General features: G+C 42.6%; 1 protein-coding gene across 1 annotated transcript; it reads left to right on the top strand.

Annotated features, from left to right (window-relative positions):
• Nucleotides 1–1048: 1048 nt before the first annotated feature.
• Nucleotides 1049–11252, top strand: LOC132822455 (hyaluronidase-1-like). Its single transcript, XM_060835833.1, has 3 exons — nucleotides 1049–1873; nucleotides 4872–4961; nucleotides 10824–11252. The coding sequence occupies exons 1-3, from the start codon at nucleotides 1049–1051 to the stop codon at nucleotides 11142–11144; spliced, it is 1236 nt and encodes a 411-aa protein (XP_060691816.1). The 3' UTR covers nucleotides 11145–11252.
• Nucleotides 11253–11859: the final 607 nt, after the last annotated feature.

Raw genomic sequence — 11859 nt, 5'->3', positions numbered from 1 at the left:
ACACCTTGCTAAAATCCATATAAACAACATCTACTGCTCTGTCTTCATCAATCTTCTTTGTCACCTCGTTAAAAAATCTCAATCAAGTAGTGAGGTATGATTTCCCATGCACAAGGCCATGTTGACTATCTTTAATTAGTTCTTGCTTTTCCAAATGCATGTATATCCTGTTTCACAGGACAACTGATATCAGGATCACGGGTCTATTGTTCCCTGGCTTTTCCTTAGCCTTCAGACACCTCACTAGTGGCTGTTGATAAAGATACCTCAGCAAGGGGCTTGGCAATCTTTTCCCTAGCTTCCCTAGTTCTGGGATACCCCTGATCAGGTCCCGAGGATGTATCTACCTTTTTGCATGTTAAGATCTCCAGCACTACTTCTTCTGTAATTCATACTCTTTGGAAGACATCGTTATTTATTGCCTCAGTTCCCTAGCTTCCATGCCCTCCTCCACAGTAAATACTCATGTAAAATATTTGATAAGTATCTCATCCATCTCCTGTGGTTCCCATCTCCATGGGAAATCATAGACAGGCTCGTTGATCTTCAAGGGGCCCTATTTTCTCTGTTGCTACTGTTTTGTCCTTAATGTAATGGATTGCAATGGTTCAAGATAGTAGCTCACTGCCATCCTGTCAAGGGCAACCAGGAATGGACAATAAATAGTGGTCCATTCAGTGATGCCAATGTGCCATGAATGAATGTTTAAAAAGCAGATGGTGGAATGAATATTTTTAGCACCTTTTTACTACTATCACACCGCAGAGATCAACACTTAGCACTTCAATGTTGCGTGACTAACACTTATACAATGAATCTTGAATGTTTGATTGGTTGGTGTGGAATTTTTTTTTGGTATCCAAATGAATCTTTTGGGGATTTTTTTGTCTTACAGAATGCTCTAATTGGGAGAACTTAACCAATTGCTGAGGAAAGAGCCATAATCATGTTATCAGCTCTCACACAACTCACATGCACCTTAGTTTATCTCTCTACCCATTTGCCCACCATATCAGGGGTGGAAGCTAAACCAACACTGCCCTCCCCAATGATTTATAATAAGCCATTTTCTGTGATTTGGAACACACCTATTGCAAATTGTAATGAGAGCTTCGGAATTAAATTGGATCTGGGTAAATATGGCATTGTTGCCAATGAAAATGGCCTCCTTATTGGGAAGAAGATCACCATTTTCTACAAGAGGCAACTGGGGCTTTATCCATTCTATACAGATGAGGGCATCCCAATAAATGGGGGCCTTGTTCAGAATGCCAGTCTAAGCAAACACCTTGATGTAGCAACTGGAAACATTAACAATTTAATGGATCAAGACTTCAGCGGTCTTGCAGTGGTAGATTGGGAGGCTTGGAGACCACTTTGGGTCCGCAACTGGGGTGTGATGGATATCTACAGGAAAAACTCAATAGCGCTGGAAAGAAGCAAACAGTCTGATTTAACTGAAGATGAGATTTACAAAAATGCCATAAATAATTTTCAAACTGCTGCAAAGGCTTTTATGGCAGATACACTAGAGCTAGGGCACACAAAAAGAGAAAAAGGTTGCTGGGGCTTTTACAAATATCCAGACTGTTACAATTACTTTAATAAATTAACTAATTACACAGGTCAATGCCTAAAACAAGACAGCTCCAATAACAATAAATTGACATGGCTCTGGGAGAAATCACAATGCTTATATCCCAGTGTCTACATTCCTCAGAGAGTTGCAAACTCAGATCACGTACAGAAGTTTACCCACTATAGGGTGAAGGAGGCACTCCGCATTGCTGCCTATGGTCGAACGAAAGAAGCCCTCCCTGTTTTGGTTTATGCCAGATACTCATACAGACAAACACTTGATTTCCTCTCTGAGGTAAGAAACACATATTGCTGTTGGCTAAGGTTATGTTTCTAGAGGAGTTTTTTTTAAAATATAAGTTGTATTCTGCTGATTCACCCATTCAGCTGATATCATACAGCCTGTGGGTAGAGTTCTATTCCAGCTATCAGAGAAGGCAGATATATTTGTATCAGCTCCCAAAGATTATGCCTGATTAGAATGTATTTGCGGTAAGTGTTACCATGCAATAAGCCATTTTGTCACTGAAGGACAGTACCTCTTCTATAGGTAACCTACAATGCTGTATCCTCTGTCACTACTCATCAGATAGGTCTGAGGCAAAGCAACAACAAAGGAGCAATTGCAGAGAATGCTGGAGAGACTCAACAGATCTGGCAGTTTCTGTGCAGCCAGAAATAGAGTTAATTCTGCAATCTGATATGACTCTTCTTCAGAACTCAAAGACAACGGAGGATTGGTGGCGGTGATCTATTTTGGCCAACTCTTACTCTGTGCTGCAGACTGGCAGAGAGCAAGCTACCACATCATGCTGGTAGTGGCAATCAGGATAATACCACATGGTGACCATTGGTTGTTCAGACGTAGGAACTGGGCAGTTTTGTTTATATAGTGATGTAATAAAAAGTAATAGATATACAAACCATGACTGTATTTGATGTCATCATGCATACTGAGGTCTTCCCATTGTAGATAGTGGATGAGTTGGCATGGAGAATGTATAAGCAAATTGTGATGGATGGAAGTCATTTGTGGGCAAAATTGCTTGGTACTAAATTGAGGAGGAGAAAGTGAGGACTGCAGATGTTGGAGACCAGAGTTGAGAAGTGTGGTGCTGGAAAAACACAGCAGGCCAGGCAGCATCCGAGGAACAGGAGAATCGACGTTTCGGGCATAAGCCCTTCTTCCCAAAACGTCGATTCTCCTGCTCCTCGGATGCTGCCTGGCCTGCTGTGTTTTTAAAGCACCACACTTCTCAACTCTGGTACTAAATTGACCCAGGTTGTGCTGTTGGCATGGCAACTTGACATGGTCAGCTGTTAACAATATTTTGATTGACTCAGATAGTCATGTATTGGTGCTGCCAGTGGACAGCTTTTGCACCCACTTTGAGTAATGCTGTGTGTGTCTCTAAATGTGGTCAGCCACTGCAGCATGGTTGGAGCACATACAGTCCAGCCCTCAAGACAAGGTGGAGCTCATCACCATCATGGACTTCTGCTTTTGCATCATGTTAATTCTGGATGTTGGAGTATAAGATGTGTATAAATTGTCGGTTGTTTATACTTTCCTGTGTGTGGAAAAGGTTATTTTGTTCAAACTTGTAAAATCTGATAGTTTTATTCTCTTCTAAATACCCAGAATTTCAAACTTTGTCTATTATAAGCCAAAAATAAGTTATCGGTCCCTAACTGATTGTAAAACACAAATTTGGGTTGTCTCCTTTGGCATTTTAACAGCTATATTAATTAACAAATAAGGCAAACAAATTTCCAGGTTAAATAGTCTTACATGAGTATCCCAGACTATGAAAATGTCTGGGTTTGTTCAGCTCTTTATCTTAGGCAGTCCCTCAGGATGAAAGATGACTTGCTTGCGTTTGAGTCTGTTGTTTCAGAAACTCCAATATGTGCCCCTTAAATTTTAAGTGATCACATGGGATAAAAGAAGAGAGTAGATGTGCTGCTGATTTCTGGTTCTGTTATCAGATTTAGCATGCCGCATAAAACAGTGCCTTGTTTTGATCTTTGTTGTTCATTTCCCTTTGAAAAGGAACTCAGAGCTGTGTAATTGACTCCTTACGCTTTTCCTCTTCTCTTTTCCCACCATTAAGAAACTCCTTATAACCTAATTTTAGAAAAACTAAAGCAGCTTTAGAACAGTGTAATCAAATGCTATATATACATACATATACAAACCATTTGTATAAATATATAAAAATCTATACATTGTGAAATTTTCAAGCTGAGTTATGCGCGGGACATTATTTCCAAGTTATAGAGTCATAGAGAAGTACAGCACAGAAACAGATCCTTCAGTCCAGCTTGTCCATGCTGACCAGATATCCCAACCCACTCTAGTCCTCAGCCTCCAATGCTCCAGGGAAAACAGCCCCAGCCTATTCAACCTCTCCCTATAGTTCAAATCCTCCAATCCTGGCAACACCCTTATAAATCGTTTCTGAACCCTTTCAAGTTTCACAACATTCTTCCAATAGGAAGGAGACCAGAATTGTATGCAATATTCCAAAAGTGGCCTAAACAAGGTCCTGTACAGCTGCAATATGACCTCCCAACTCCTATATTCAATGCTCTGACCAATAAAGGAGAGCATACCAAATGCGTTCTTCACTACCTATCAATCTGCAACTCTACTTTCAAGGAACCACTAACCTGCACTCCAAGGACTCTTTTTCAGCAGCATTCCTGAGGACCTTACCATTAAGCGTATCAGTTGATCCTCCCCTCTGCCTTACTCTTCATTCACTTTCAAGTTTAGGTCTTAGAAGTAACAGGAAATATATAGTTCAAGTCTCTGAAAATATACACACATGTTGCAGTCCTCAAGCTCTTTCAGACGTATCAGCTGTTGTCAGACAAAGCATTAACTGCAAATATCAGAGGTAGTTTCTGACAGGCGATAGCATCTGGCAAGAGGGTGGAAGTAAGGTATTGGGAAGGAGCAAAGTTTGTGACAGAATCTAGTAAATGCAAACAGGACATGGATTCACATCATAGGGCTTCTATGTAATTCTATGGAGGAATAGCAACTACCCTCGCACTCAGGCGAGAAGTTTATTCTAATGTGAGCTGTATGTGAAATATGGTGAGACAAAAACAAGACAACAAATCTTAAGATGCTTTTGAATGCAACCATTAGCTCGTTCAGTTTCAGTGAGCATGAGGTAGCTTCTCCATTTTGTTGGTTTTTCTTGGCGTGTGTGGTGGTTCTAAGTTCCGCCGTAAAATAATGAGTAATGAACTTCTACTGAATTGAAATTTGGCTTTTCCAGATTGACTTGGTGCACACCATTGGAGAGATGGCAGCCATGGGGGCTTCTGGAGTGATTCTGTGGGGCAATAATAACTATGCTCGCACTGAAGTGAGTATTTAATTCCCATATATGTAAAACCATTCAAGTGAGGACATGTGAGAAGTGGCTGTGAACAAAGACAATATAATCAAAGAGTCATAGAAACCTCACAGTTCTGAAAGAAGACATTCTTGATGACCGAGGCATGTAACTAACTATCAGTAGTAATAAAAGATACCACCCTTCTGTTGGCTCCATTGGGAGAGTCTATTAGAGCATTTAGATCCCTTGTTGAAGTAATTACGTTTTAAAGAACATTGAAATAGTAATTTCATGGAACAGAATTTGAATATTTCTGAAAAGAGAGATATTTCATTGCAGTTGTTGTCTTGTGCTCATCAGGTCAATTCACAAAAACTTACAAAATAAAGGGAAAACAACATTTATATTGCTGAAGAAAATGGTGTTAGTTGGTTGTCAAGAAAGCTTTGATTGTAGATTGTTTCCATGGAGAATGTAACAATTACATGATGAACGCAGTTAAAAATCACACAACACCAGGTTATAGTCCAACAGGTTTAATTGGAAGCACACTAGCTTTTGGAGCAACGCTCCTTCATCAGGTGATAGTGGAGGGCTCGATCGTAACACAGAATTTATAGCAAAAATTTGCAGTGTGATGTAACTGAAATTATGCATTGAAAAATTGATTGTTTGTTAAGCCTTTCATCTGTTAGAATACAGTGATAGTTTCACTTCTTTCATGTGTAAATCACAAAATCCCTTTTTTTAAAGTTGCATTCTCGGGTTAGCTGTTAACAATGGTGATAGCTAGACAATATGTTGAAGGTGTTAGCCCCCTGTGTTCTCTGTCTATGACCTGATGTTTAGATTGATTCTAATCTAAAAAGTGAGATAACAGAGTTTTAAATAAATTCATGCAGTTTTTGAGCTCAGAGTTCTACATGAATGTATGCAGTTTTTGAGCAAAGTGCAAAGTAACTCTGCAAGCACAAATTCACCCCATAAAATATATGTGTGCATGTGGGTCTTTGTCTGTCTGTGTGTGTGTGTCTGTCTGAGGTGGGGGTTGTGAGTGTGAGAAAGTGTGTGTGAGTGTGTGTGTGAGAGTGTGTGCGCGTGTGCATGTGTGTGTGTGTGTTGTGTCATGAGTGCAGAGTGTCTTAAGTCTGTGAGGGGGTGCATGTGTGAGTGTGGGAGTGTGTGTGTCTATAAAGGTGTGTGTGGGTGTCTGTGTGTGCGTCTGTGTGTACCTGTGTCCGTGTGAATGTAAGAGTGTGTGTGTAGGAATATCTGTGTGTGTGTGTAGTGCAATGGTGATCACCTGTAATGTGACATGAACCCAAGGTCCCGGTTGAGGCCCTCCCTATGGGTACCGAACTTAGCTATCAGCCTCTGCTCAGCCACTTTTCGTTGCTGCCTGTCCCGAAGTCCACCTTGGAGGATGGTCACCCGAAGGTCTGAGGCTGAATGTCCTGGACCACTGAAGTGTTCTCCAAGTGGGAGGGAACCCTCCTGTCTGTTGATTGTTGTGCGGTGCCCATTCATCCGTTGTCGTAGCCTTTGCTCGGTTTCCCCAATGTACCATGCCTCCGGGCATCCTTGCCTGCAACGTATAAGATAGACAACGTTGGCTGAGTCACATGAGTACCTGCCATGTACAAGGTGGGAGGTGTTCCCACGTGTAATAGTGGTATCTATGTCCACAATCTGACACGTCTTGCAGGGTCCACCGTGACAGGGTTGTATGGAGTTGACCTGAGAGCCGGGCAGTTTGCTACGAACAATGATCTGTTTGAGGTTTGGCGGTTGTTTAAAGGCAAGTAGTGGAGGTGTGGGGAAGGTCTTGGTGAGGTGCTCATCCTCATTGATAATGTGTTGCAGGTCACGAAGAACATAGCGTAATTTTTCAGCCCCTGGGAAGTACTGAACAACGAAGGGTACCCTGTCAGTTGCAGCACGTGTTTGTCTCCCGAGGAGGTCATTATGGTTCCTTGCTGTGGCACGTCGGAACTGGCTGTCGATGAGTTGAGCATCGTACCCCGTTCTTGTGAGGGCATCCTTGAGTACTTCCAGGTTTCCGTCACGTTCCTCCTCATCTGAGCAGATCCGGTGTATGCATAGGACTTGTCCATAGGGAATGGCTGTTTTAATATGTTTTGGGTGGAAGCTGGAGAAGTGTAGCATTGTGAGGTTGTAGGTTTACGGTAGAGTGTGGTGCTGGGGTGTCCATCCTTGATGGAGACGCACATGTCCAAGAATGAGACAGACAGTCGAGAGTAGTCCATGGTGAGTTTAATGGTGGGATGAAACTTGTTGATGTCACTGTGTAGCTTTATCAATGACTCCTCGCCATGGGTCCAGAGGAAGAAAATGTCATCAATGTACCTGGTGTACAATGTTGGTTGGAGATCCTGCATAGAGAAGAAATCTTGTTCGAACCTATGTGTAAAAATGTTGGCATATTGGGGTGCAAATTTGGTCCCCGTGGCTGTTCCGTGTGTCTGGATGAAGAATTGGTTGTCAAAGGTGAAGACATTATGATCGAGGATAAAGCGAATGAGTTGTAGGATGGTGTTTGGAGACTGGCAGTTGTTGGCGTTGAGTACTGAGGCTATTGCTGCGATGCCATCCTTGTGGGGGATGCTGGTGTAGAGTGCGGAAAAATCCATTGTGATGAGGAATGTTCCCGGTTCGACTGGTCCGTGGGTGCTGAGTTTCTGTAAGAAATCTGTAGTGTCGCGACAGAAGCTGGAGATCCCCTGTACAATAGGTTTCAAGATGCCTTCCACATAGCTAGAGAGATTCTCACATAGGGTCCCATTGCCCGACACAATGGGACGTCCCAGTGTGTTGGCTTTGTGTACCTTTGGAAGGCAGGAGAAGTCACCTACACAAGAAGTACATGGGATGAGGGCGAGTAAGGAACTCTGAAGGACTGGATCCAAAGTTCTGAGCAGTGTGTTTAATTCTCGGGTGTGTTCTTTGGTCAGTTCAGCTGGTAGTTGCCTGTAGTGTTCCTGGTTGTTCAGTTGTCGGTACACTTCCTTGCAGTAATCTATTCTATTCTGAATGACAATGGCTCCTCCTTTATCTGCTGGTTTGATGACAATGTTGTGATTGGTTTTGAGAGCCTGGATGGCATTGCATTGTGAACGGGTGATGCTCTACCTTGTGGGTACGGCTGATGAATCTGGCATTTATATATTTCCTGACAGTTTGAGCATACATGTCAAGCCCAGGGCAGCGGCCCTCTGGTGGGGTCCATGTTGACACCTTCTTTGGTCGCTCCTCTACAGATCCCTGTGATGACTGTTCTAGTTCATCGGTGGGCTCAGTGGGAAATGTCGATTTCGCTGCTTCTTGGATGCTGCCTGAACTGCTGTGCTCTTCCAGCACCACTAATCCGGAACCTTCAACATATTGTCTAGCTATCACCATTGTTAACAGCTAACCCGAGAATGCAACTTTTAAAAAAAAGCTTTTTTTGATTTACACATGAAAGAAGTGAAACTATCACTGTATTCTAACAGATGAAAGGCTTAACAGACAATCAATTTTTCGATGTATAATTTCAGTTACATCACACTGCAAATTTTTGCTATGAATTCAGTGTTACGATCGAGCCCTCCACAATTACCTGATGAAGGAGCGTCGCTCCGAAAGCTAGTGTGCTTCCAATTAAACCTGTTGGACCATAACTATGGAGCTATGAGGGAGGAGCTGGCCAAAGTTCAATGGTGCAATACCTTAGCAAGGATGACCGTGGTGGAACAATGGTGGATATTTCTGTGTATAATGCAGAAGTTGCAGGATCAGTTCATTCCTAAAAGGAAGAAAGATCCCAGGAGGAGGCATGGGCAGCCGTGGCTGGCGAGGGAAGTTAAGAAAATATAAAGTTAAAAGAGAAAAAGTATAACATAGCAAAGATAAGTGGGAAAACTGAGGACTGGGAAGCCTTTCAAGAGCAACAGAGGATTACTAAGAAGGAAATACGCAGAGGAAAAATGAGGTACGAAGGTAAACTGGCCAATAATATAAAGGAGGATAGTAAAAGCTTTTTCAATTATATGCAAGGCAAAAAAATGGTTAGGACTAAAATTGGGCCCTTGAAGACCGAAACAGGGGAATATATTACAGGGAACAAAGAAATGGCAGAAGAATTAAATGGGTACTTCAGATCTGTGTTCACTGGGGAAGACACAAGCAATCTCCCTGAGGTAACAGTTGGTGATGATTTTCCAGAATTCGATAGATTCGGGATCGGTACCTGAGGATTGGAGAGTGGCTAATATTATACCACTTTTTGAGAAAAGTGGGAGAGAGAAAGCAGGAAATTATAAACCAGTTAGTTTGACCTCAGTGGTGGGAAAGATGCTGGAGTCTATTATAAAGGATGAGATTACGGCACATCTGGAAAGTAGTAACAGGATAGGACAGAGTCAGCATGGATTTATGAAGGGGAAATCGTGCTTGACTAATCTTCTGGAGTTTTTTGAGGATGTAACTCTGAAGATGAACGAGGGAGATCCAATAGATGTAGTGTACCTGGACTTTCAGAAAGCTTTTGATAAAGTTCCACATAGGAGGTTAGTGAGTAAACTTAGGGCGCATGGTATTGGGGGCAAAGTACTAGATTGGATTGAAAATTGGTTGGCTGATAGGAAACAAAGGGTAGTGATAAACGGCTCCATTTCGGAATGGCAGGCAGTGACCAGTGGGGTACCACAAGGATCCGTGCTGGGACCGCAGCTTTTTACAATATGTGTTAATGATATAGAAGATGGTATCAGCAATAACATTAGCAAATTTGCTGATGATACAAAGCTGGGTGGCAGGGTGAAATGTGATGAGAATGTTAGGAGATTACAGGGTGACCTGGACAAGTTAGGTGAGTGGGCAGATGCAGTTTAATGTGGATAAATGTATGGTTATCCACTTTGGTGGCAAGAACAGGAAGGCAGATTGCTACCTCAATGGAATTAATTTAGGTAAAGGGGCAGTACAGAGAGATCTGGGTGTTCTTGTACACCAGTCAATGAAGGCAAGCATGCAGGTACAGCAGGTAGTGAAGAAGGCTAATAGCATGCTGGTCTTCATAACAAGAGGGATTGAGTATAGAAGCAAAGAGGTGCTTCTGCAGCTGTACAGGGCCCTGGTGAGACCACACCTGGAGTACTGTGTGCAGTTCTGGTCGCCAAATTTGAGGAAAGACATTTTGGCTATTGTGGGAGTGCAGCGTAGGTTCACGAGGTCAATTCCTGGAATGGAGGGATTACCTTACACTGAAAGACTGAAGCGACTGGGCTTGTAAACCCTTGAGTTTAGAAGACTGAGAGGGGATCTGATTGAGACGTATAAGATGATGAAAGGATTGGACACTCTGGCAGCAAGAAACATGTTTCCGCTGATGGGTGAGTGCCGAACCAGAGGACACAGCTTAAAAATACGGGATAGACCATTTAGGACAGAGATGAGGAGAATTGTCTTCATCCAGAGAGTGGTGGCTGTGTGGAATGCTCTGCCCCAGAGGACAGTGGAGGCCCAGTCTCTGGATTCATTTAAGAAAGAGTTGGATAGAGCTCTCAAAGATAGTGGAATCAAGGGTTATGGAGATAAGGCAGGGAGCGGATATGGATTAGGAATGATCAGCCATGATCATATTGAATGGCGGTGCAGGCTCGAAGGGCTGAATGGCCTACTCCTGCACCTATTGTCTATTATCTAATGTTGTGTGATTTTTAACTTTGTACACCCCAGTCCAACACCGGCATCTCCAAATCATGATGAACGCAAGAAGAAATCTTTCGACTAAGTGTGCCATTTTTCTGTAACACTCAATATTGAAAAAGCTGAAGCGATCCTTAGAAAATTGCATAACAGGTGCATATGCTTGTCCTTTTCTGTTAGGAAACCTGTTCGAATCTGAAGACGCAGCTTGATGAAAACCTTGGAAAATTCATTAAAAACATCACTACAGCTACCATGTGGTGCAGCAGGCTGTTGTGCAATAGTAATGGACGATGTTTGCGGAAGGACCCTGAATCCAAAGCTTACCTGTTTCTTGATTCCAACTTAATGCAAATTATATCTGCTATTATTTCTGATAACGTTGAAGAATCCAGAGAAGAAATCCTTTCCAAAGCTAAGGAAAACATGAAAGCTAAGTTCAAATGCCAGTGCTACAAGGCTTGGCTGGGATCCAATTGTGAGGCTAAATCAGGTTCCTAGATTGGGGATTCAGCATTCTTTTCTTCCCCTCCTTTCTTTAACTTTCAAATAAGGTGATGGGTCCACATTTGCTGACTTCAATTAAATAACAATGCTGCATATAGGCAGTGGCAGTACTATTTCCAATAGGCTAATTCAATGATTGTAACACACACGTAATGTAAAAAGTGAGGTCTGCAGATGCTGGAGATCAGAGCTGAAAATGTGTTGCTGGTTAAAGCGCAGCAGGTCAGGCAGCATCCAATACATACGTAATGTCCCCACCTGTGGACCTTCCTGTGGGCAAACACAAATTAGGAATGAGGAACATGAACCAAGTAAGCTGGGCTGCTGAAAGACTCCCTTTGGTCTTCCATAAATGCAGCAGAGCGATATTTCCATGGTATCATGAGGAACATTCCTGTCTGACCCACAAGTGAAGTTGATATATTCAAAACCTGGCAGCCAGGAGTCATGAGTGGAGAGTTTTCATTGCGCATTCTGCCAATATCTTCCACAACACTGCAACCAACATTATAACTTTGCCATTCGAGTCCTAGTTTGTGTGGAAGAAGAACTTGACTCTGTCAATCAGGCTCACCAGCACAGTGATAACTGTACCAGCCTGATATTGGTCTGGCCCCTATAGAACCACCTCATACTTCAATTCACACATCAGACTCTCTGGATCTGGACAAGGGACCAGCTCCAGACATTGAGACCTGATGGTTCAAAT

Source organism: Hemiscyllium ocellatum, chromosome 14 (assembly GCF_020745735.1).
Source record: "Hemiscyllium ocellatum isolate sHemOce1 chromosome 14, sHemOce1.pat.X.cur, whole genome shotgun sequence".
Classification (NCBI taxonomy): Eukaryota; Metazoa; Chordata; class Chondrichthyes; order Orectolobiformes; family Hemiscylliidae; genus Hemiscyllium; species Hemiscyllium ocellatum.
The sequence above is the reverse complement of the archived record's forward strand: the minus strand, read 5'-3'. Positions and strand labels throughout refer to the sequence as shown.

What these genes read in the sequence shown, in the direction of transcription:
- LOC132822455 (XM_060835833.1), top strand. Translation starts at nt 1,049, where the DNA reads ATGATTTATAATAAGCCATTTTCTGTGATTTGGAACACACCTATTGCA. An exon ending in CACTTGATTTCCTCTCTGAG is followed by an intron (nt 1,874 to 4,871) that starts GTAAGAAACACA and finishes TGGCTTTTCCAG; the next exon opens with ATTGACTTGGTGCACACCAT. An exon ending in ATAACTATGCTCGCACTGAA is followed by an intron (nt 4,962 to 10,823) that starts GTGAGTATTTAA and finishes CTTTTCTGTTAG; the next exon opens with GAAACCTGTTCGAATCTGAA.